Source organism: Dermacentor variabilis, chromosome 9 (genome assembly GCF_050947875.1).
Source record: "Dermacentor variabilis isolate Ectoservices chromosome 9, ASM5094787v1, whole genome shotgun sequence".
Taxonomy (NCBI): domain Eukaryota; kingdom Metazoa; phylum Arthropoda; class Arachnida; order Ixodida; family Ixodidae; genus Dermacentor; species Dermacentor variabilis.
The window spans coordinates 62,972,134-62,992,709 of record NC_134576.1 but is presented as its reverse complement, the minus strand read 5'-3'; the positions used below and the strand labels follow the sequence as shown (position 1 = coordinate 62,992,709).

Below are 20,576 nucleotides of genomic sequence, written 5' to 3'. Positions count from 1 at the left end.
AGCCAATACTTTTTCCTGGCACATTCACTGCCTGCCCATGCAGTAATATAGCACAAGTAATGTTTTATGAGGTAGCATAAATTTATCTGTATGCTTGGTATTTTCTGTGCACCTTGTGTTTATACTGAAATGAATACTGTGTTAACTGTAGTGTTAATTGCCTGTGCATGATGGAGATACAAGTTTTGTGCTAACTTTACATGTGCATTTTTTCAGAAACATGGATTCAAAAGCCACCTCTGTAACTGGCATCATTTTATTCTGATGTTGTTTGTGTTAATTTAAGATGTAATGAATCGGATGGATGGTATGTGTGTTCTTGGTATTACGTTCAAGAAAATGAAAATGAGCCATTTTCTCTTCAACAGTATGTTTGTTTATTTATTCATATACCCTAAGGCCTTTGCAGGCATTACCATTACATGGCGGGGGGGTGTTTATAGTGCAATGGGGTTATTTTCACAGACTAAAAAATTAAAAGCACAGCAAGTTCGCTTGCAGCGTGAACATGAAAATGCAACATAATGCAATGTAATATAAAGTACAATACTTATGTTAGTAAAGGGTTGAAATGAGATTGTGTGATTATACATTACATTACAGTACATTATACACATTGCGAAAACAAGGCATCAAATATTCGGGCTCTTTAAAAGTTGGAAAAAAAATTATTGCAACTCTGCATTGAAGAGGTGCTTCAATGTATTAACAAATGAGTCGTGAACATGCACAGTTGTTGCGCTTGGCAGTTAGTTGCAGTGATAGAGGGCAAGAAACAGTGGTGAGTTACGAAGCAGGTTAGTGCTTGCAAACATGTGCTGGATTTTATGTACATGATCCAAGCATGGAAAAATGAGATAGGCTGGCTGATCTGCAAATGCAGAAGCCACGAATTACTGAAATGAAGTCTGTGAAAGTGCGAGAGGAGCGTGATAAGCCTTCACCTTTCTAGTGCAGGTAGTTTCAATGAGACTTGGATAGCTGTCACACTATGGAAGTGTGAATTAATGCCATTGCAAACAAAACCTTCTTACAAAGTGCAAGCTTCTCACAGTCATCTGTAGAGAGATGGTCTGAGTACTGTAATGAGCTTTGTGGCTCTTGGAAAGAAAATTTTATGTTGATCATATGTATACTGTGTTCTATTAGACTAACTTTCCACATGAATAAGGATTGGTGGCATATTCATCCTTTGGAGATTACTGGCAACATTAATGCGATTAGAAATTGTTCCTATGATGGATGTGTAATTGGTGGGGGATAGGTTTTATATGTTATGATGAATATTGTGATGGTTATGATGATGGAAGTAACAAGATAGAGACAGAGTCGTGAAGTGCGGAAGTGCAGGGCACTTATTAGAGAGCTTGACATGCTTCCTATAATTATTACATACATACATACATACATACATACATACATACATACATGCATACATACATACATACATACATACATACATACATACATACATACATACATACATACATACATACATACATACATACATACATACATACATACATACATACATACATACATTCATTCATTCATGGCACTCATGGCCTTTTCTTTGCACAGTCCCTGTACTGGTAACCCCTTACATTAAGTTGTGGAATGCGCAAGTCAAGCAAGCCAGTATTCACGGTTATATAAGTGTCTGAAGCTTTTGCCCAATCTGCTGAACTGATGTAGCATGTCATTCTGCTATGTGTTTCACTGACGAGCACTTTAGCTGTGTACGTTTTTTACTGTAGCTGTTAGCTACGAGTAGAAGCATAGACTTGAGGACCTCTGACCCCTAACAGCAGATTTCTGTGCTATCGGGAGCTGCTCCATATTAACTCTTTCATTACTGCCAGAAATGTTCTCACTTTCAGTGCTTTTATGTGACAGCTAGTCAAGCTTTAATCGAAGGTCGGTTTGTAATCGACTGCGTGCTCTCGTGTGGGTGGAAACCCTACATAACAGGACGTATAGCTCATAATAATTTGTGCATACGCTGTCAAAGCGATGACTGATAAAAGCAACCCACGGGGGGTAAAATAAAGCTTCACTTGATATTTCTTGAACACAATTACCAAATTAATATGCACTCAATCATGAGTATCTACAGTTGTTTTAGACATCGTGAAAACAGCGTATACGTCTGACCAGAAAAGTGACAACCTGAATGAAGATTGTGTGTCTTTCTTCATGGCGGCTGTCATTTTAAAAGCTAGCCTGCCAAATCAACCGAAGCGCAAATTTCGAGTCTCTTTATTGAAGAAGGGCTAGTAGCACTGGAGGCCAATCTTGAGGATACTTTCAGTCGAAGTTTTTTTCCCGACTCCCCAATCTACCGAAAACGGCCAAACCTGACAAATAGCTAAAGTGCGGTTCTCATTTCAGAGGGTGCATGATGTTGCTAGTAGAAGAATTCCAAAAGAAGTATATAACAATGTGTAGAAAAGTTGCCGAAGAAATTTTATTTCCATAGGCGTGGTAGTGAAAGAGTTAATGTGGTACTTGGAGTAAGCTGTTATACAAGCAAAGGCTACTTTATTTCGCCAAAATGTTGTGTTTTAGAATGCTGACAAGAATTGCGATGGAATTTTTGAAGATGCAGTTTTCAGTTGATTCCAAATATTAAGATGGCAAAATAAATGATGCAGCACAACTTCATATAGCAAAGGAGAATTCCACTTTCACTGGAAATGCTGAAACTTAAATGATGTAGGGAGGTGTGCTTCCTTAAATAATTCAGGTGTGTTATATATATAAAAAGGAATATAGTCCCCCAAGTACCGTTAAAGACCTTTCATCCTCCGTTTCACCTATGAGGACTGTTTGCTTTTTTCACAAACACCACCTGGTTGTGTTGACATTGATGCTTGCTTTGCTAGCTCAGTCATGACAGGCTGCGCACTCTGAACCTGAAAGGTGAATATGAAAAATTGAAACATCGAAACTTGAAAAAAAAAAAAATATGAAGCATAGCCATGTTTATCTTGATGAGCTCGTCTAGTCACCTGACTTCCTCACTGGCTTGCTGCCTGCCATTCAGTGCTAGCTGTAGGAATTCAGCCAGTAACTCCGGATTCAATACTGAAACTCGGCAAAAAGAAAAGCAATCCTAGTCTGTTGCCTGTAGGCAACAGTTGCCCAAACAGGGTTACACGTGCAGTGCTATTATGTGCACTATTAAAAAAAAAGCACATGTTCTGTGTTCTTTTGCTTCTTGTCAAAAATGCTGCTGTTGAAGATGGATTGGTACTTGCTTGCCCAATTTGCTGTCTGAATAAATGAAAGTGGCCCTAAATGCACTAATTATTGCTAGGAAAAATAAGTGACGTAGCAAATGTCTAGCCAAGTTACGAAGGCTGGTTATCCCCAGTCATTAGTTGTTTGGTTTTAAGCTATCACATCACCATATATGTCTAATAAAATGTCATTCATTGGGTGATAGTGTGTTGATGTCTAGGAAGCGGTAGGCTTATGTCACTAGCGGTCACAAATAAGTCACTTTTCCAAGTTTACAATCAGTAACATTTTATTCTGCCATGTCATAATGGATTCCGTGAAGGTTTCATTAAATTAGTGATGATGTGATCAGTATTGGTAATAGGGCTATGTCACTAGTAATACTAGTGACTGTGCTCAGTTTGATGTACTTGTAATTTGGGGTAATAGATATCAAATTAAGTTTCCTGCAATGGGTGGTTCAATATTTTGCACCATGAAATGAGAGCTATGAGTCATTAGTGATCACAAATCACTCTTTCACGGTGTCATGGATAGCCTTCATCCAACCAAGTAGTCGTGAAATGAGTGAAAAAATGAGCTTAATGTTATCTATTCATTAGGGCCAAGCCAATAGTGATTGTTAGTGAACAGCTCAGTTCACGGAGATTAGGGCACCCTGTCTTGATGGAAAACCGTCATTCATTCTGATCAGTGGTTCTGGAAAATAAAATGCATTAGTCACTAGTGATTATGAATAACCATCTAGGACATGCCGCCTGCAGCTTCGATTATGCTGTCATGGGCCTAAGTAAAGTTTTCATGGAAATAACGATTATTTGACCACTGCTATTAAAGGGACAAACAGCCGCTCAGAACATAAATCGAGATAACTGCACTGATAGGAAGAGTGCCTATAGCATTGGTTAAAACAAGCCATGTTTTTCGCTTCGAACTTGGATTTATATTTTTAATTTTTCACTAAATGCTGCGACAAATAGCCTTTGGCACCCCACTCGGCAAAAACATGAAGATGCATAAGAGGTCTATAACTTTGCCGTCTACAAGTCTATGCAGTTCCTGGTCTTTCTATTAGTATTGAAATGCAGTACAATTTCCAGGCTATAACTTTTTATAACTTAGAATGTGCAGATAGGCCTTCATTTGAAGTGGGCAGAAAAGTGTCGCTGCCTTTGCCTTTTCTTTCAATGAGTTGGCTTGGCTCGTCTATCGACAGAATAACGACGACAGGGGCCAGCCAGCCATGACATAGGTGTACTTGGGGAAAAACGTGGTACAAATATAAGAGAGGTCTGTATAACAACAAAACATTTTTGTACCAGCTTTTTATTTTCAAATCAGGTTGAAAAGGTTGAAATGTAGGGGGTTAATCTCAGTTGCACTAACTCCTCCGAATGCGGAACGATGGGCGGCTTTCACAAATTGCAAGGTGGGCTATTGGTATCGCTCTCATTTTTACCGTTGCTAGAGGAGGGACTCTCTTAGAGGCTGCTCAGATTGAAAAATTCTGCTTACAAGATACTCACACGCTTTTGGAAGTAAACTCTGCAGGTGTAAACACTCCGAACGGTGAGCTTTGCGTTGCACCATAGAAAACTCGGCCCTTAAATATAGGCTGTCAGTCCCTTTTACCGATAAGGCCACATCATTAATAACCACCAGTGACTGTGCTGTAGTGCTTGAAATTTAACACGTCATCATAAATATCAAGCGAAACATAACTCAATGGATGATTCAATGGGTCGCACTAGGAAGCTATAGACTTGGGTAACTAGTGATTGCGAGTCACTTTTATACTACACCATTTAACGCCATCGTTCAGCCGTGTCACTGGTATCGGTGAAAGTGTAATTAAATGTGGGATTAGCTGATAAGCATACACGTGGTTGTTTCTGGCAACTGCTGTGTTAGCACTGCTTTCGATCTCTGTTGTCATTTAGAGCTGTTGCTAGGGCATGCGCTTAACAGCATGCAAACGGAGAGCCGCATTTCTTAACGATCTGTTTTCATTTGCAATTATTTTTGCCCTTCGTCATTGACTCGGTTATCAAAGCGCTGATGTTATCGCCAGAATCGACCTCTTGGTGCGACACATAATAAGACAGAAGAATGGGGACTGTCCGGATTGATGAAATGACACTGTATTGCAAAATAGATGGGGTCCAGTAAACGGTGGCCACATGACTTCACCGGTTCTTTTTGCCTCCCGCAGTACGGCAAAAGTGTAGCTTGTTCGTGGATTTGCTGGTTTTGGGTCATGCTGTAAGCTAACAGTGTGGCGCAGACGAAGACCAATAAGACGGGAAGGCGCCACACAGTGCCCATTTGTCGCTGTCTCGTCTTATTGGTCTTAGTCTGGTCCGCGCTGTTAAACGTTCTCAAATGTTCAGCGGGCATGGGTTTTGAGATTTGTTTTCATTACTCTACGGCCGCTACCTTTCTGTCGATATGCTACCTTGAGACCGGGCAGAACATGCCATCGCGATCACCTCCACTTTTCTCGCCGCGTTCACGACTCGGAACTGTAACGTAGCAGAATAACCATATTTCAGTATACACTCTAATCGAAGCGAAGCCGTGGTTTCAAGCGCAAGCATAACTGACCAGCTCTTCAAATCGGATGTGTTTGAAACCGCGAAGCAAGCGAACGAGGAAGGCGCTTGGAGGGGAAGAAAATCGTACGAGGGAACGCGCTGAGCGCGCGGCCAAGTACCGCCACCTAGAGGAATGTGGCGGTAACGTTGAGCGGAGTGGAGGAGGAAAGTAGGCGAATGCGCGCTGGGTTGACCTTAGCTAGACCTAAAGGTTGACCTCCCCTGGCAGTTGCTAGTGGGTTTCACTAGCAACTGCCAAACGTAGCGGGTTCGCCTCGGGTACTGTGTGTACGAGTGAAAGCGTGCGACGGTGAGGGCCGACGATGGCGGCGCAAGGGGAGGAAGCGCGCCGTATTCCGTCGCGCGGATTGCTCCATGGCACCGAAGTAACGTATGGAGCGGGATCATTGTACGTTGGCCGCGCGCGCTATATCTTGAAAGCGGTCTGCTTTGGGGGCAAAGTTTACGTGGGCCGACGGCTCGTAGCTTCGCGTGTACTGTGTTCTGACCGCTGAGTTTGCGTTGAAGTGATAGAAGCACGAAGGTCACTTCGCTCGCTGCTGCTGCCGCGATTCGTCACGCCAGCGTTTCACAGCGTGCCCGCGGTCAGTGTTTACGACGGGGCGTTCTACTCCGGCGGCTGCCGCGTGTTGCGCGGCCGCGCGAGCTCTGTGTTGAATACGATCTGTAATGCGGACAGCGTAGGCGTCAAGGCGCACCGAGGGCCTATATCGTCGTGCGCGCTACAGCGCCTATACACTTGCGCGTCACCAGCGTTCACGAAGTGAAACGTCACTGTAACTTTTTGATAACGTTTCGTCTCCTAATAAAGCTCGAGTTTCTCTGATGCGCTACACTTCTGGCGAACAAAAGCGCACATTTGCACGCGGAACAGAAACGCCAATAAGCGCGAGGGAGGAAGTTTGGCCACTCGAAAAATAGAGCGAAGTTACGACGACAATGCCAGTTAATGGTGTGTACAGGAGCTGCATCCGTGGAGTTAAAGCAGAGACATTTAGCATAGTGTGAAAGGCGGTGTGTTTCCAGAGCGAGTACGAGCGGGTCTAAAACTACGTATGCGCGGTAGTCCATGCAGAAACCCGTGGCGATAAAGCTCCTTTAACGGCATTCTGCACAATGGTGCCAAGTGCGCCGACAAAAACGGCGGTTAATTTTGTTATAGACAACAGATGGGGGTACACTGCGGTGGTGGAACGGACGCTTAGGCTGACAAGCCGTTAGATAAACGTGTTTTATTGTGGTTTGGTTCCTGTGAGTAAACGCGGCCATTGCGCCTAGTTGCACCCGCGCGGCGTGTGCTATTGAAAAGTTCTGCTTATCCGCATAGCATAGCTGCTAAGCGGGTGAGCTGGCTGCAGCTGGACGCGATGTGAATCTATTCGGGAATAATAATAATAATAATAATAATAATAATAATAATAATAATAATAATAATAATAATAATAATAATAATACTAATAATAATAATAATAATAATAATAATAATAATCGTGTCTCGCGTTATATCTGGAGCGTCGTAGCAAACAAAACTACTCTCTTAAACGTGCAGTTCCAAAAATGAATACATCAGGTCTTGCAAACCTGGCAAATGAAAGTTACGTGATTTCGAATTTGTAGGGCGGTGCGCAAGTACCAGCGATGCATAGACAGAGCCCGACAGGCCAGCCACTGCCAGGATACGGTGGAGCTGAACGGCCACCTGGACTCCATGGAGCAGCTTATGCTGGCGAGTCACGAGTCCCTGTGCTCCGCCAGGGGAAGCGAGGAGTCCGAGGGGAGCGGAAACGAGAAAGGGAGCCGCTAGGCTGGCGCCCTCTCGGCCACTGCTGCTACCTCCCCACGGTTTCCCCATCGAGGAAGAAGGAAGCGCACTGCTCGCATTGTTTACTGTTGGCCAGACACAAATTCTTTGCTGCATTAAAACAACGTCGCCTATGTTCTAAGAGAAAAACGGTCGTCCAATTATTAAGCATGTTGCAGTGAGAAAGAGAGAGAGCTTTATTAAGAAAGCCCGCAGATCCCACGCCCTCTGGGAATCAATGTTATGAGAAGCAGCGTGCTGGGAGCCTAGCAAGTTAACAAAACGACCACGAGAGCATCGAAACGTAGGCGGCTGTTTCATGATCTACACGAGACGCGTGTCATGACATTCATGTCATGACCTATCATTTATGTTCCTCATACACACTTGCCATACTACGAAAACTTCGGTACATAACAAGATGTAGGCGGCTGTTTCATGACCTACATGACGCGCATGTGATGACCTATCATTTATGTTCGTCATGTACTCTTGTCATGCTATATCACTTTTGGTACCTACTAAGTTAACGAAACGATCATCTGATAACCATGACCTAGGCGGCTGTTTCATAACCTGTTCTTGAGCTTGAAAATCAGGGATGTCTGAGGAACCCTTCAATTGACCCCCCACCACAGCCTCACCGACTGTAGCGCTATTCTTGGTCGATAAATTTCAGTGACATCACTTTGAGTGGAGGCTAATTGGCTAAGCGAGAGCACAAAACTCCCGTTGCTTCAGTGGGGCGTCGAGCCGGATGTTACATCACGCAAAAACTGAAAGTATCCCCCCAAATGTGATAGTCCTCGATGTCCGTAGAGTGGTTTCGGAAAATTCGACAAAGGCATATTAGCCTCGTTTACATGATTGCGACAGTAGCGCATCGCATCATGTCTTTATAGCCCCTCTCATTGACGTAAACGTGGACGGCGCGAGCTAAGCCCTAATGCAGCAGACGGAGGCAGTTTACGGAAGTAGAGCCACGTCCAGCGCACTCGTGTAATCGACTACCGTATCTCATGAGAGGGGAGAGAGAGAGAGAGAGCGAAGTCCGGCGTTGTCTCTTTTCCATTCGTAGCCCGAGACGCGTTCACTACGCAAGATCGTTTCGGACCTTTCGCACAAGGTAAGAGAGTGAGCCAAGCAGGCTTCTTCACACAAAGCCTCTTATAGTTGAGAAGCCGACTTTCAGAAACCGCAGTGTTCAAGAACGCAGACAAAAGCGTAGGGAAAAAAAAAAATATGGAGGAGCACGTAAATACGGCCGTATGTCGCCTCTACGTCCACGCGATGCCCATATATTTGCTTTGAACAAGTCTGCAAGACTGCCCGCATTCCGCGAACGGGCCAGATTTTCAAACCTGCCTGGCATTGGGTCTGATGGGAAAATCTGCGATTTTTTCCCGCACCTCTTGCTGACGATGGCACATGTGCCCATTTTGCGTGTGAGGCATGGCCTGGAAAATGCGAATACATTGCAACCGTAGCTGGCATACAAGACTCGCTTGTTTAGCTGGTGGAGGGTGTCGTCAGGAGCTGACAGAATATGAAACAACATTCAAAGAGGGAAGTATGGGATAATCTGCATTCATTTTATTGCTCTGGGCGCTTTTGATTTTTGGGTTACAAAAGGCTCTTTCTCTTGGTTACACATTCACGTTTTGCACTGTAATCTCTGCACTTCTTTTAACTACAGAGATTACATGCACGCTGTCACGAAGAGTTCCTCATTCTGTGCTGCTTTCTGCTCGGGAGTTTCGTTGCAAGGAATGATTTCTTCTCCCCTGGAGAGACTCTACCCGAGACAAAAAAAAAAAAAAAGTTCAGCAAGGTTGTGCCGCAGAATAGTAAATTGCTAAACTATAAGGTGCGGCGTTTGGGTAAACGTGAATGCTGCGGTAATACGGGAAAACGTAGAAGTTTACAGACTTTTGCGTCAGTATTTCTGCTCTTTCATGTTACCCTAGCGCGCACTTTTGCTCAACAGCTCGTGTTGATTTGCGCTCTTGTGAGACGTACCGCGTTTAAGGTCGGCATGCACCGCGCCTGCATTGCGAAGGAACAATCGGCTCCGAGCGTGGTAAGGCCGCACTTCTTGACAATCTAGACAGCTCCGAGATGGCAGGTCGGGGGTCTCGGAATTGTTTGATGAAATTCGCGGCAGTTGATCGAAATATATTGCGGTAGGCGACTCCAGTGGTATTGAGTATAAGCGACGATAGCCAGATAGGGCGGAGATTGGGCCTAACAGGGATGCGACACGAAGCAATGAAAACGAAAACGAGAGGAGTATCTTTAGTGCAATTAGTGAAATAATTTAAAACCGGAACTTCACGTCATAGTTTTCCTACCTCTGACTTCTTCATGATCACCCGTTACTGAATAATTGTATATGGAAAGGTGAGTACGAAAGAAGCGCCACGACAACAGGTAATTCTTCAGTAGAATGGAAGTACTCATTTAACTTTCTGTTGTTGTTGTTCCGCTCGCTGCGGTTTCCGTACGGCTGCCCAACAACCGCGATGTCTAGTTCAAGCTCGGGGAAGCAATGAATGACAACCACGTGTTACATCCGAAAATCATTTATTACGCTGGCTTCAAATCACACTTACAGAAGGCCAGCCAGCTGTAGTTAACATCACTGAGGGATTACCCGAAGAGAAGGCGCTAGGTGGAGAAGTGTCTCGCACTTGCCGACATGGGCGGCTACGCAGTCTGTCGCACGCTAGGATTCTTTCGCGGAGCGTCCAGCTCGGCACTCGAGGATTCTCGCACACTCACTTACAAAATGCGAATTTTGTTTTTCGAAACCATGCGTAACACCTTCAGTCACGGAGCGAGAGAGATACATTTGTCACGATAGAAAAGCCGAGAGATCGTCCTGAATCGAGGTTCTGTCTTCCAACTTTCTTATAGCAGGGGCTGGCCTACACGTCAGGTGTTTGTGACGCCTTTAGCCTGCTCACCCTAGGTTTAGAAAGCTCGTGTATTGGCAACCTGCATTCAAGAAAATAAATTATCAGTTCTAATGTTAACAGTAACCACTTGGGGAATGAAAGTTGGAGTAAAAACAGAGACAGTCTTAAGTGTTGATGATGGGGATGGGATTGAAATGGTGTACGCATGTGTACGTGACTTACTATTGCGTGTTTTGTTGACTGTAGAAAAAAAAAAACAACAGAGAACGCGGGCATTGAGCTGCAGGCCGATGCGCCAGAGTGGGTTGCGCCAGGTCACTAAGGAACAACAAAAACAACAAACACGAAAGTAAACCGAACCTTCTGAGTACGCATTCTGGCTCCATTCCACATCACTGTTCTAAGCATCACTCCGCACGATCACTTTGTTGAAGTCACTATACCACGTCTGACAGGATGTTCGACTTGCCGCTTTCGCTCAGTATAGTCACGAAATAATAATTCCTTTCTCTTGATGACTGCAGCCAATAATTAACCCTTTAACTGTCAGCCCAACAAGATTTTTTGACTTAAAAAAGAACATCTGCAAAAAAGAAGAGAAATCCAAATATTCGTCTATGCTTTTCAATTTACCTTTACTTATGTATACCTGCTGAAGAGTGGTATACTCAAAAAATGTCGACCGTGAGAAGCCGTAGATGTTTTGGGGACAAAACCGGAAGGCGGCCTCGGCCTCTTCTTAGCGCACGTGGTGGTCATATTCTCGCCAATGTTAAATTTTTAATGCGTAAGCAGTCTTTGGCGAGCACCCCTGTCCGTCACGCGAAAAAGTGTAACGTCTTGTATCTGCACGAGAATGCGCAATTTGCGAAGTAAAAAACATTCAATCGCTACAATGGTGTAAATTAATGTAGATGTTGAAAGCTTATCGGCGATACGGCACAATCGACATTAAATAAATAAATAAAAATTGATCAGAGAGAATTATCATAGGCATACATAGGGCTCCATAAAAAATGCGCCGTGATGTCTGAGTAAGGGTGGGCCAAGTGAAATTTGGGGATGGACCAACTGAAATGTGGAGGTGGGCCAACTGAATTGTGGAGATGGGCCAACTGAAATTTGGGGGGTGAACCAATTGAAACTGTTGGCTATGCTTACGCATACTTAGACAGCTGCAGTGGAGTTTCTGCATTCAGACAGACAGACAGCGAACTTTAAGGTTGTTTCACTCACTCACTCACTCACTCACCCTGAGGAGCTGCTGTCAGGACCCCCCAACGGGAGACCGTTGTAGCCGCTGGCCGCGCCCACGTAGAGGACAGAACGCCGTGGCGCTCCGCCCTGGGCCCTCTAGATAGCCTGGGCTTGCTTTTGGAGTACCGCGCTTCTGATGGTCTCCTCCCATTCGGCTTCGCTGGAGAGAAGGTCGTTAGCCGACGCGGGGCATCGCCAGAGCATGCGAGCCATAGAGCAAAAGGTTTCACTGCAGTGGGGACAACCAGGGTCCACAACCGAGTACATCCTACTGAGGAAGCCCCGCGACGGCAAAGATTCCGTCTGCAACTTGATAAGACTAGCTCACTGACCTCTACTGAGTTTCGCGAGAGGAAGAGGATAGACTCTCCTGCCATGTTGGTAATGTTTAGTAATTTCATTGGAGTTTCTGCATGCTTTATTTCATCCACATAGAGGTGCATCTCATCATCACACATTTACCTTGTCAAAGTAAGTACCAAGCACCAGTTTTGGACCAACTGGTCAAAAATATTTTTGACCTACTGCATCTTGCTTAGATTTTAAAGAAATCCATTAATATTTCATTTGAGCATGAATATGTATTTGAGCAGTATAAAGAAGAAATAAAGCAATAAAAGCAATCTAGGCCCAATCTTCTTTATCTTGCCACTTAAAGGTAAAGGTCAAATGAAACGAAATTTTGAATTGCTATATCGGTTATAAGAGAACAGTATATTCCACTGAAGCAGTCATGGCAAAGCCGCAAGGCTGGTAATCATATCATGTTCATATTAACTGCCTCTAAACAGCACGTAAGCAGACGACGCGTGCCCCTGGTGGTTAGCGGCTATGACGTAAGTTCCAGCACGTCACTTGCGATATTTTTTCAGTGCGTGGCGGGCAGCCACGGGCTCTGCCTTATCTCGGAGGTCATGCCGACGACTCACGCGTTCTACGTCATGCGTCACTTCCGGCGATAGGTAAGGGTGGCACTCTTTCTTCTTTTATTGAATTTCGATTAAAAAAAATGGCTGTGGCTTAGCTAAGGTTAAGCCCAGGATGCGAAGCATACTAGCCTTTATTTTAGCTGTTGAACCACTGTTTAGCCTGGTGAACTGCTGTTGCTTGGGTATATTTGGTTCGGCTAGACGAAGAAACAACTCATGCGTTACTCTGCTTCGCCTTCAAGTGTGGAACGCGACAGCGTTCCCGTCGACCCGCCAAGGGGTGTAAGACAATGGGCTACGGCGCAGCGACTACGCGCCCCGCATTGGACGCGGTGAGCGTCGAGCAACGCAGCGTTCGGCGCGGCAACGAAATGTGCGCCTGAGCAAGCGACGCACGCCTGAGCCTTAGAAACAGCTAGTTTCTAAGGCAACACCGCATTCACTAGAGGCGCTTTTGTACCGCTTTGAAGCATCGTACTCGTGGCTCAGTGGTAGCGTCTCCGTCTCACACTCCGGAGACCCTGGTTCTATTCCCACCCAGCCCATCTTGTAAGAGTTGAGCCAAAGCCACCTAGAAACAAGCGCAGCTGCTTATATACCGCCGCGACGCCGCGAGCGACGGCGAGAGTTGGAGCTACGTTTCTCCTCTGTCGTGACGTCACGGTGTCACGTGGTCAGCCTTGAAGGCGACACCGCCGCGCCTGAGGAGCTGGGTTGAGCTCTAGTAATATGCTTCGCATAAAAGGCTATTGAGAGATTTTAGCGACGCTTCCACTCGTATTCCGAGCGTAAACTTTTGCGCGGAGACTCTTCTGTGTTTACGATATCTTAAACTATGCTTTCTTTACTCGATCGAAAATTTCGGTACCGTTCTATTTTAACTCGAGCACCCTTTAACTCGAACATGTGCTCTGAGCAGGTGATTCAATTCTTTGCATTAAAAAGGAAGCGCGACAAGTCTGATCGGTCAACATTCAGGTTATTCTGTAATTGTTACGACTCACTACAAAAATGAACAAAGGATCGACCCACTACATCGATTTCTCTTTCTTTTTTTGTCAATGGAGTCTGCAGTGATTTGGAATAAAATTATGTATCTTTGGTGCATTCATTGATGAGTCATAATTGGTGACCGTAGGCGATAGTCGTCAACATCGGTAAAGTTGGCTTATACAAACGACGATGGAACACTACGGCGCGGGACAAATCGTACTCTACGGGAGACCCTCACGTAGGGGCCTTTAGCAAGAAAAACTGCTTCTTGTGTCAAACTCGTTAAATAGGTCATGCATGAGAACGGGCGCCGTATTGCGGCGGTTTCTCGAGTATTACGAGGATCCCGAATATGTGCCCAACACCTTGCACCGCCTTAAAAAAAAAAAAAAAAAGAAATGCCGCCAATAAATTTACCTTTGACCCTGCTTTTTCCTTCTTCTTTTTTTTGTCTGCACCTCTGAACTTGGAAAGGTGAGTCGTTCCGTTAGCAGAAGAGCCGCAACAAGGAAAAAGTGCAGAAAACCTGGGTGCGAAGTGAAACGCGGAAGCAGCTTTGCGCCTTCCAGATGTGGCGAGCATGTTACAGTACCGCCGTCTCGTGGCAGGCATAGTGTGCGGACCAGAGTGGCTACGCGTTGCTGTGAATGCAGGCACGCTCCAGTACTAACTGACACACCTGTGAAATAAAGTAAGGCGATTGCTTTGAAGCCGTCAGTTCCTCGCACTCCGAACATCGACATCGACGGTATCGTGTGAAAATACTTAGTGGACGTTGGGTGTACAGTTCGTGGACTGTATACCTTTAATGGTACCCAAATGTATGGGATTTCGGGGCATAACGTGCAGGAAGGATAAAAGAAAATTTGCGGGCTGCGAAGGAGCAGAAAATATCATTGCAGTTTTAGCTTGTACAGCTATTAAACCAGTAGGGCACGCTACTGGTCGCGCACGCTTGTAGGTGGTGGTGGTAACAACTTTATTGAGACTCTGCTCAGTGATGACCTGGCAGGCCCGAGTCCTAGAATGGCCCCTCACGAGGAGCGACCCTTTCGGCCCAGGCAAAGCTTGTAGCAGATGCGAAATCCATGCTGAATGCCGCATAGGCTCAGAAAACGCACTTCTAAATAAAGATATCAACGAGATCATTTTGAGTGTGCATGCTTTATTCATCAACGTCGCAACGCTCTTTAAACCATGTGCGCGTACAGTCGCGTCCAATATTTAGCTGCAACGCGCTGCCCGTGGGCGAACACGTCGCGGGACTGCATACGTCCACGCCGACTGAGAAATGTCGCAGAACTGGACGCCGTTCCAATCGATGGTATTTATTATGCAAACTTTTCGAATGTCGGAGCCACCGTGCTGTCTTGGAGACCCTTCGGCCGAAGGCACCGTGTTTTCAGCTCATATTGAACGCGACTGCTACGTGTTGAGAGCACATGTTGCCGACACTATACTTGCCGTACGCCACGCGCTCGGCGTCAGCTTGTCCCTCAGCAGGTCGAATCTGCTCGCTTCCGTGTCGTGGCTCCCACTTCTTTTTCTCGGCTCGGTATTTCCTTCACGCGTTCAGCGAAATGCTGCGTGTCATTTGCGCGCTGCAGTTCAAGATCTTTCTGCTACCTTAGCACGTTCTATAGCCAGGACCTCGTCCCGTGTGTGATCGGAACACAGTTTCAAGTGTACACTGTGCAGGCACGTTGTCCGACCGTGTATTCGGGATCACGTTCGAAACGGCGCCACCTCGCGTACAACGTCGATCGCGCAGCGTACACACGCGTGCTTCCAAAGAGGTGACAGAGCTTCGCAGGAAGGCGGAGCGGCCGAACGAGGGATGCCTCAAGCTGGAGCCACAAAGGGCGCTTGCCCCGCTTCTGTGAGCGTCAGGTCGGCAGGCTCGCTCACTCATAGTCGCTGTGCACAAGTTTCAGAGGCGTGGCGCGCGCGTCAGTGAGTGACGAAATGCGCGATCGGACTGAGCATGCATGAACGGTAACGAGGGGGCCGGTGAGTGTGAATGTGTGCGAACACGAAGAGGGAGCTAATGTTGGTCAACGCGAGTGTCAACGAAAGTCGGTGAAAGTTGGCGTGAGCCTGACTGGGCGAGTGTGGGCATTAGCGAACGCCGGCAAGTGTGAATGAAAGCGATTATGAACGCGAGTGAGTGTTGGCGAGAGTGTGTGGGCGTGCGTAGCAGCGTGAGAGTGAGTGTCGACGAGTGGGAGTACACACGAGTGTGATTACGCACGTAGCATGTGAAACAATTAGTGAGTGTGGGCGAACGAGTATCACGTAACTGTGGCCAACCTACGCATCTGTCCCCTTGTCGAAGTGCTAACCCCTCACTGGGACACCCGTTGTTGGACTAATGCTGATCTCGTGCATACATGTCAATTTTGATTCCGTAGTGAAAAAAAAATAAAAATAAAGGAGTGGGGTAGGGGTTAGAGTCCGTTGTTTGTTTGCGAAGTTATCACGAGCCACTTGACGAGGGCAGAAGGGTTGAGGGTTCAACGTGTCAGCCGGAAGAGAAAGAGAGAGAGAGAGAGACAGAAAATTATGTAGATTTTGGTGAACGTTGTATTTCGTTCGAGTGGCGGGAAAGACCGATCTTTCTTTAGCTTTTTTTTCTTTGGCCGGAATTAGCGTCCTTCCATCTTCTCGACGGGAAATCCGAGGGCTTTCCGAGTCATGCGGCGCCCTCTGCTGCGGGGGAAATAACGAGAAAGAAAAGTGAAGAAGGGCAAATGAGAAAAACAAATGCTTTGACGTCACAGCAAAATAACGCACGCAGGTTCTACGGAGTGTGCAAAGGCGTCGAGACGAACGCGGCAAGTTCTCAGGGTAACAGTCAAGACGCTTCTACAACAAAAGAACCTGTGTAACGAATTACTAATTACGTTCCGGACGGATTCCCGTTTGTCATGCGTACTCTGAATGTCTCTACAACGAAAGCAAATACGACCAATCTGCCTGCACAACGAAGGAATTTCGGCTGCCCGACAGCTGGCGCGTCGCCCTGCAACCAACGCCACGTTCTCTGCCCTCCGCAGACGTCACATAGCTGCGCATCGTGGGCACGCTCTGCGCTAGCACTAATGGCAGCGCTGGTGGCGCTCTTAGCGAGCATGCCGATGTTAGTGAGTGTCACAGGCGCGCTGTACTGCTTCAGATTTTTTTTTAAATTTACGTGAACGGTGCCATCTCAGCGCCAGACATTGCAGGGGTGTACAAAGTTGCTTCTGTAAGTAATGAATCAAACATGACACAGCATAGATAAGCATGAATAAACGCGAAACCGCATGAGTGTGCCAGTAACAGAAGGGCATGTTGTGTATACGCGTAGGTCCTTACAAAAGAATATTACGTAGAAACAAAAAAGCACGTATTGAAGGGTGCATACATCTGAATAGAAAATCAGTGCACAGACCGGTCTTAGAACTAATGAGACAAATGATCATGGATTGTTGATTGATCAGTGCGGGAGGTAATTGCCGAAATGAGCCGTCGGAACCACTCCAGAGTTCAACCGTGGAAAAGGTTTAAGTGGGTGAGTGCTTCGAGTTGCACGGGCAGGGCATTTCACAAATGAAACCGGTCCTAGCAGTAACCGATGACCCGTGTATGATATGATGCAAGGTGACACGGCGTTCACACGTGGTTTGTGCGCAACTGTATCAAGTGATAGGTCATGGGCATATGATGAAGTTTAAAAAGTGATGGTCATATCTGTCATATATAAATTGCTTTCTCTTTGCAGAAATTCCAATTTGTTTAGCGTCACAATGAGCGCAGAGAGACTAGACAACGGACGCACACTGAAAAATTTGCCCGACTAGTGTTTTGTATGCAGTTAGTTTGCAATCCTTAGTAGCGTCCTTTAGCGTTCACTTTAAATATGTTAGTTTGCGGATTTGGTCTGTGTGCTTCTGTCACCCCGAGGTATTCAAACTCGTCTACATGTGCGATGTTAGTCCGGCCGAAACCACAGAAAAACGGAAATGTGAAGTCTTATCCGTGAAGGTCATCGAGGCTGTCTTCGTTAGGTTAGTTGTTAATTGCCAAGAATTACTCCGGGCGCATAACCTTAAAAAAGATACACCATTTTATAGTAACTGGAACTTGCATTCGAGGCTTCATAATACAATACGCAATCGTCGGCGGCTCATTGTACTTTAACTGGCGTGTTTTTAAGCCACCTTCACGACGTCCTTGGGAGGAAGCTTTAGCTCAGGCCCAGCTCCGACGCGGCCGGTTCAATTACGTGTAAAAAGGAAACTTTTTTGAGGTAACCTCGCGACTGATTTTGATGAAATTGGTTGCATTGGAGAGATAAAAGTAAATTCTAGTGTCTGTTGAAAGCGGAATTTCGATTTAGGGCCTCAATTTTGTACAAAGAATTTTCAAAAATTCGGAAGTTCGAAAAAAATAGAAGCACGAAGTTAACAAGTTAATAGTTCTGCATCAAAAACAGATACCGCGGTTCTGTAAACGGCATCCATTAGAGCATTCAAAGCGGAGAAATTTGATATGTCAATTTGTATATTACCTGAATTTTTTACGTTATGTACAAGGGTTCTGCAAAAGCTGTATTTCGATATTACTAAATTTTTTAAGATTTATGTTGAACATATCAGTTTTGTCCGCTTTAGATGTACTATTAGAGCCAATTCAAAGAATTGTGATATCATTTTTTACTGCTGAGTTACAGAGTTGTTAACTTGATAGTATTGGTTACTGAAAATTTTTTAGTGTTGCGAATTTTTAATAAAAAATGGACAACCTAAATAAAAGAGCCGGAACGAACAGTCACTAGATTTAAAGTTTATTTTTTTTTAAATGCGACGAACCTCTTCAAATTTGGTGCTGTGGTTGCCGAGGAAAGCGAATTCTCCTTTTACATGCATTCAGATAAGAGCACCCGAGCTAAAGCTTCCTCTTAATATACATTACAATTAAAGTGAGCCTAACGCAGATCGTCGAGGCACACCGTATTTAACTTTGATGGTATTGGACGTAATTTTGGTAAAGGAAACGTACTGGCTTCTGTAATGCAAGTAATCAGCAATCCAAGTAATTAGTTTGTCGTTTTAATTAACCTCACGAAGATTGAGAACAAGTTTCCTACGACAATTCGAGTCGAAAGCTTTGGCGTAGTCCATAAATATAGCATCCAGTTGGCCTCGACTATTTACCACCGTTGCAATATCATGCGAGAACTCAATGAGTTATGTTATTGTCTAGTAACCAGGCTGAAAACTCTGCTGACACGATGAAATAACGTTATTCTTTGTTAAGTAATTAGGAATGTGTTTGTGAATAATGTGTTCAAGTAATTTACGAGTAGTAGATAACAAGGAAATTGGGCTGTATTTTGTAATTATTTGCTTTTTACCAGGCTTAAAGACTGGGACCACGTAAGCTGTTTTCCAAATGCACGAAACTGTAGATGCCTCAAATGAGTTCCTAAAAATAATTGGTAGGTAACGTGTGTTCAACTCGAAGTATCGCTTAAGAAACGTGTTCGGAATCTCGTCTGGACAACTGCTTTTAGTTGTGTTAATGTTTAGTATATTTTACATGAGCACCTCCGTAAGTTACGGTAATGTCGGGAAGTGCCGGAAGGGCGAGACTGTTGATATGTGGATTAAAGCTGTCGTCAGTGCCAACAATGGATTTAAAGAAATTATTGAAAGCCTCTGAGATGCTGGAAGGTTGAGGGCAGGGGATACTCTCGATAATAAATGACGAATGACTAGAATCATTAGAACTGATTGTTTTCCAACACCGCGAAGTATTTTTTTAGAACAGTTGCTAGTGTCACGTTGTCGTAAAAGTGTTTCGCCTCGTACATTTAAGCTTTTAGTGTAGCCTACAATGAACTTATTAGGCTGACGGAAGAGTGGTCTTTCAACTTGTACGCTGATTGTTGAAACACAGCAGTGCATAGGTGTGATGGCAGACGAATACGTCCCAGTTGATGACGACGTGATGATGTCATCGTGACTGACGACCGACGAAGTCTTCAAATCCCTCTAGCACGGAAATGACGCGAACGCGAGCGAAGGCAAAGTGACGATGAGCCTGTCACCGGACGAAAAGGTTTGACGACAAGGAAGTCGATACAGCTGCGTTCGACTATCTGCAGCTTTGCCTGGGTCCGCTCCCACGCTGCGCCGCGGAGCACGCCGTGAACCTCGGTGTTGGCTGATGTTGCACTTGGCGCCAGACAAAATGTGAAAAAAAAAATGGCTGCTTATTTCGTTAAGTCTTTCTTCGAATTCATGTTAACGGTTTCCTTATACTGAACGTGTCTTGTCGGGCACATACAGAGAGCGGTATGGTGCGCGACCTTTAGAACGAAGTGACCTGTACAACAAAGTATTTTTGAGGTCTAAGCACTTCGTTATAAAGGTGTTTGACCGCATAGGTATGCGAATACCAGAGATCAAACGCCTCTTGTACAGTCCCTCGATGTCCTCCTCGATCGCCGCTCCGTGCAGGGTGGAGACAACCGCGGCGTCCACTACGGCGTTGGGCACACGAATGGCGGATACACACGAGAGCCGGCAACGCGTCCCTATGGCGTCCGCCAAAGGCATCTACTACGGCGCACGCCATTCGCGTGCCCAACGCCGTAGTAGACGCCGCGGTTGTCTCCACTCTGTACGGAGCGGCGGGCGAGGAGGACATCGAGGCATAGCCGTGGGCCAACAGCAGCGCCGTAACAGCGTAGCGAGCGGAGAAAACAGTTTTCGGTGGCACGTGCGGCTATTTTGCATTAGTAACCGAACCGCTTATATTGAGGCGCACGTGC

The 20,576-nt window shown here is 45.5% G+C and overlaps 2 protein-coding genes across 7 annotated transcripts in view; one reads left to right on the top strand and one right to left on the bottom strand.

Annotated features, from left to right (window-relative positions):
• Window positions 1–7,844, top strand: part of LOC142592747 (sentrin-specific protease 1-like) — a 40,966-nt gene extending 33,122 nt beyond the window's left edge. For 2 of the 4 annotated variants that reach the window (XM_075704397.1, XM_075704395.1), the window contains one exon: window positions 7,476–7,793. In XM_075704397.1, the coding sequence (XP_075560512.1) occupies window positions 7,476–7,662 (187 nt within the window). In that variant the 3' untranslated portion in view covers window positions 7,663–7,793. Of the gene's footprint in view, window positions 1–7,475 lie in introns of all 4 variants that reach the window. The other 2 variants (XM_075704396.1, XM_075704394.1) reach the window with 2 other exon arrangements.
• Window positions 7,845–16,326: 8,482 nt separating this feature from the next.
• Window positions 16,327–20,576, bottom strand: part of LOC142558031 (uncharacterized) — a 29,681-nt gene continuing 25,431 nt past the window's right edge. For 2 of the 3 annotated variants that reach the window (XM_075670198.1, XM_075670200.1), the window contains exon 7: window positions 16,327–16,465. The gene's annotated coding sequence lies outside the window, so the exon portion shown is untranslated. The remainder of the gene's footprint in view (window positions 16,466–20,576) is intronic. The other variant, XM_075670199.1, reaches the window with a different exon arrangement.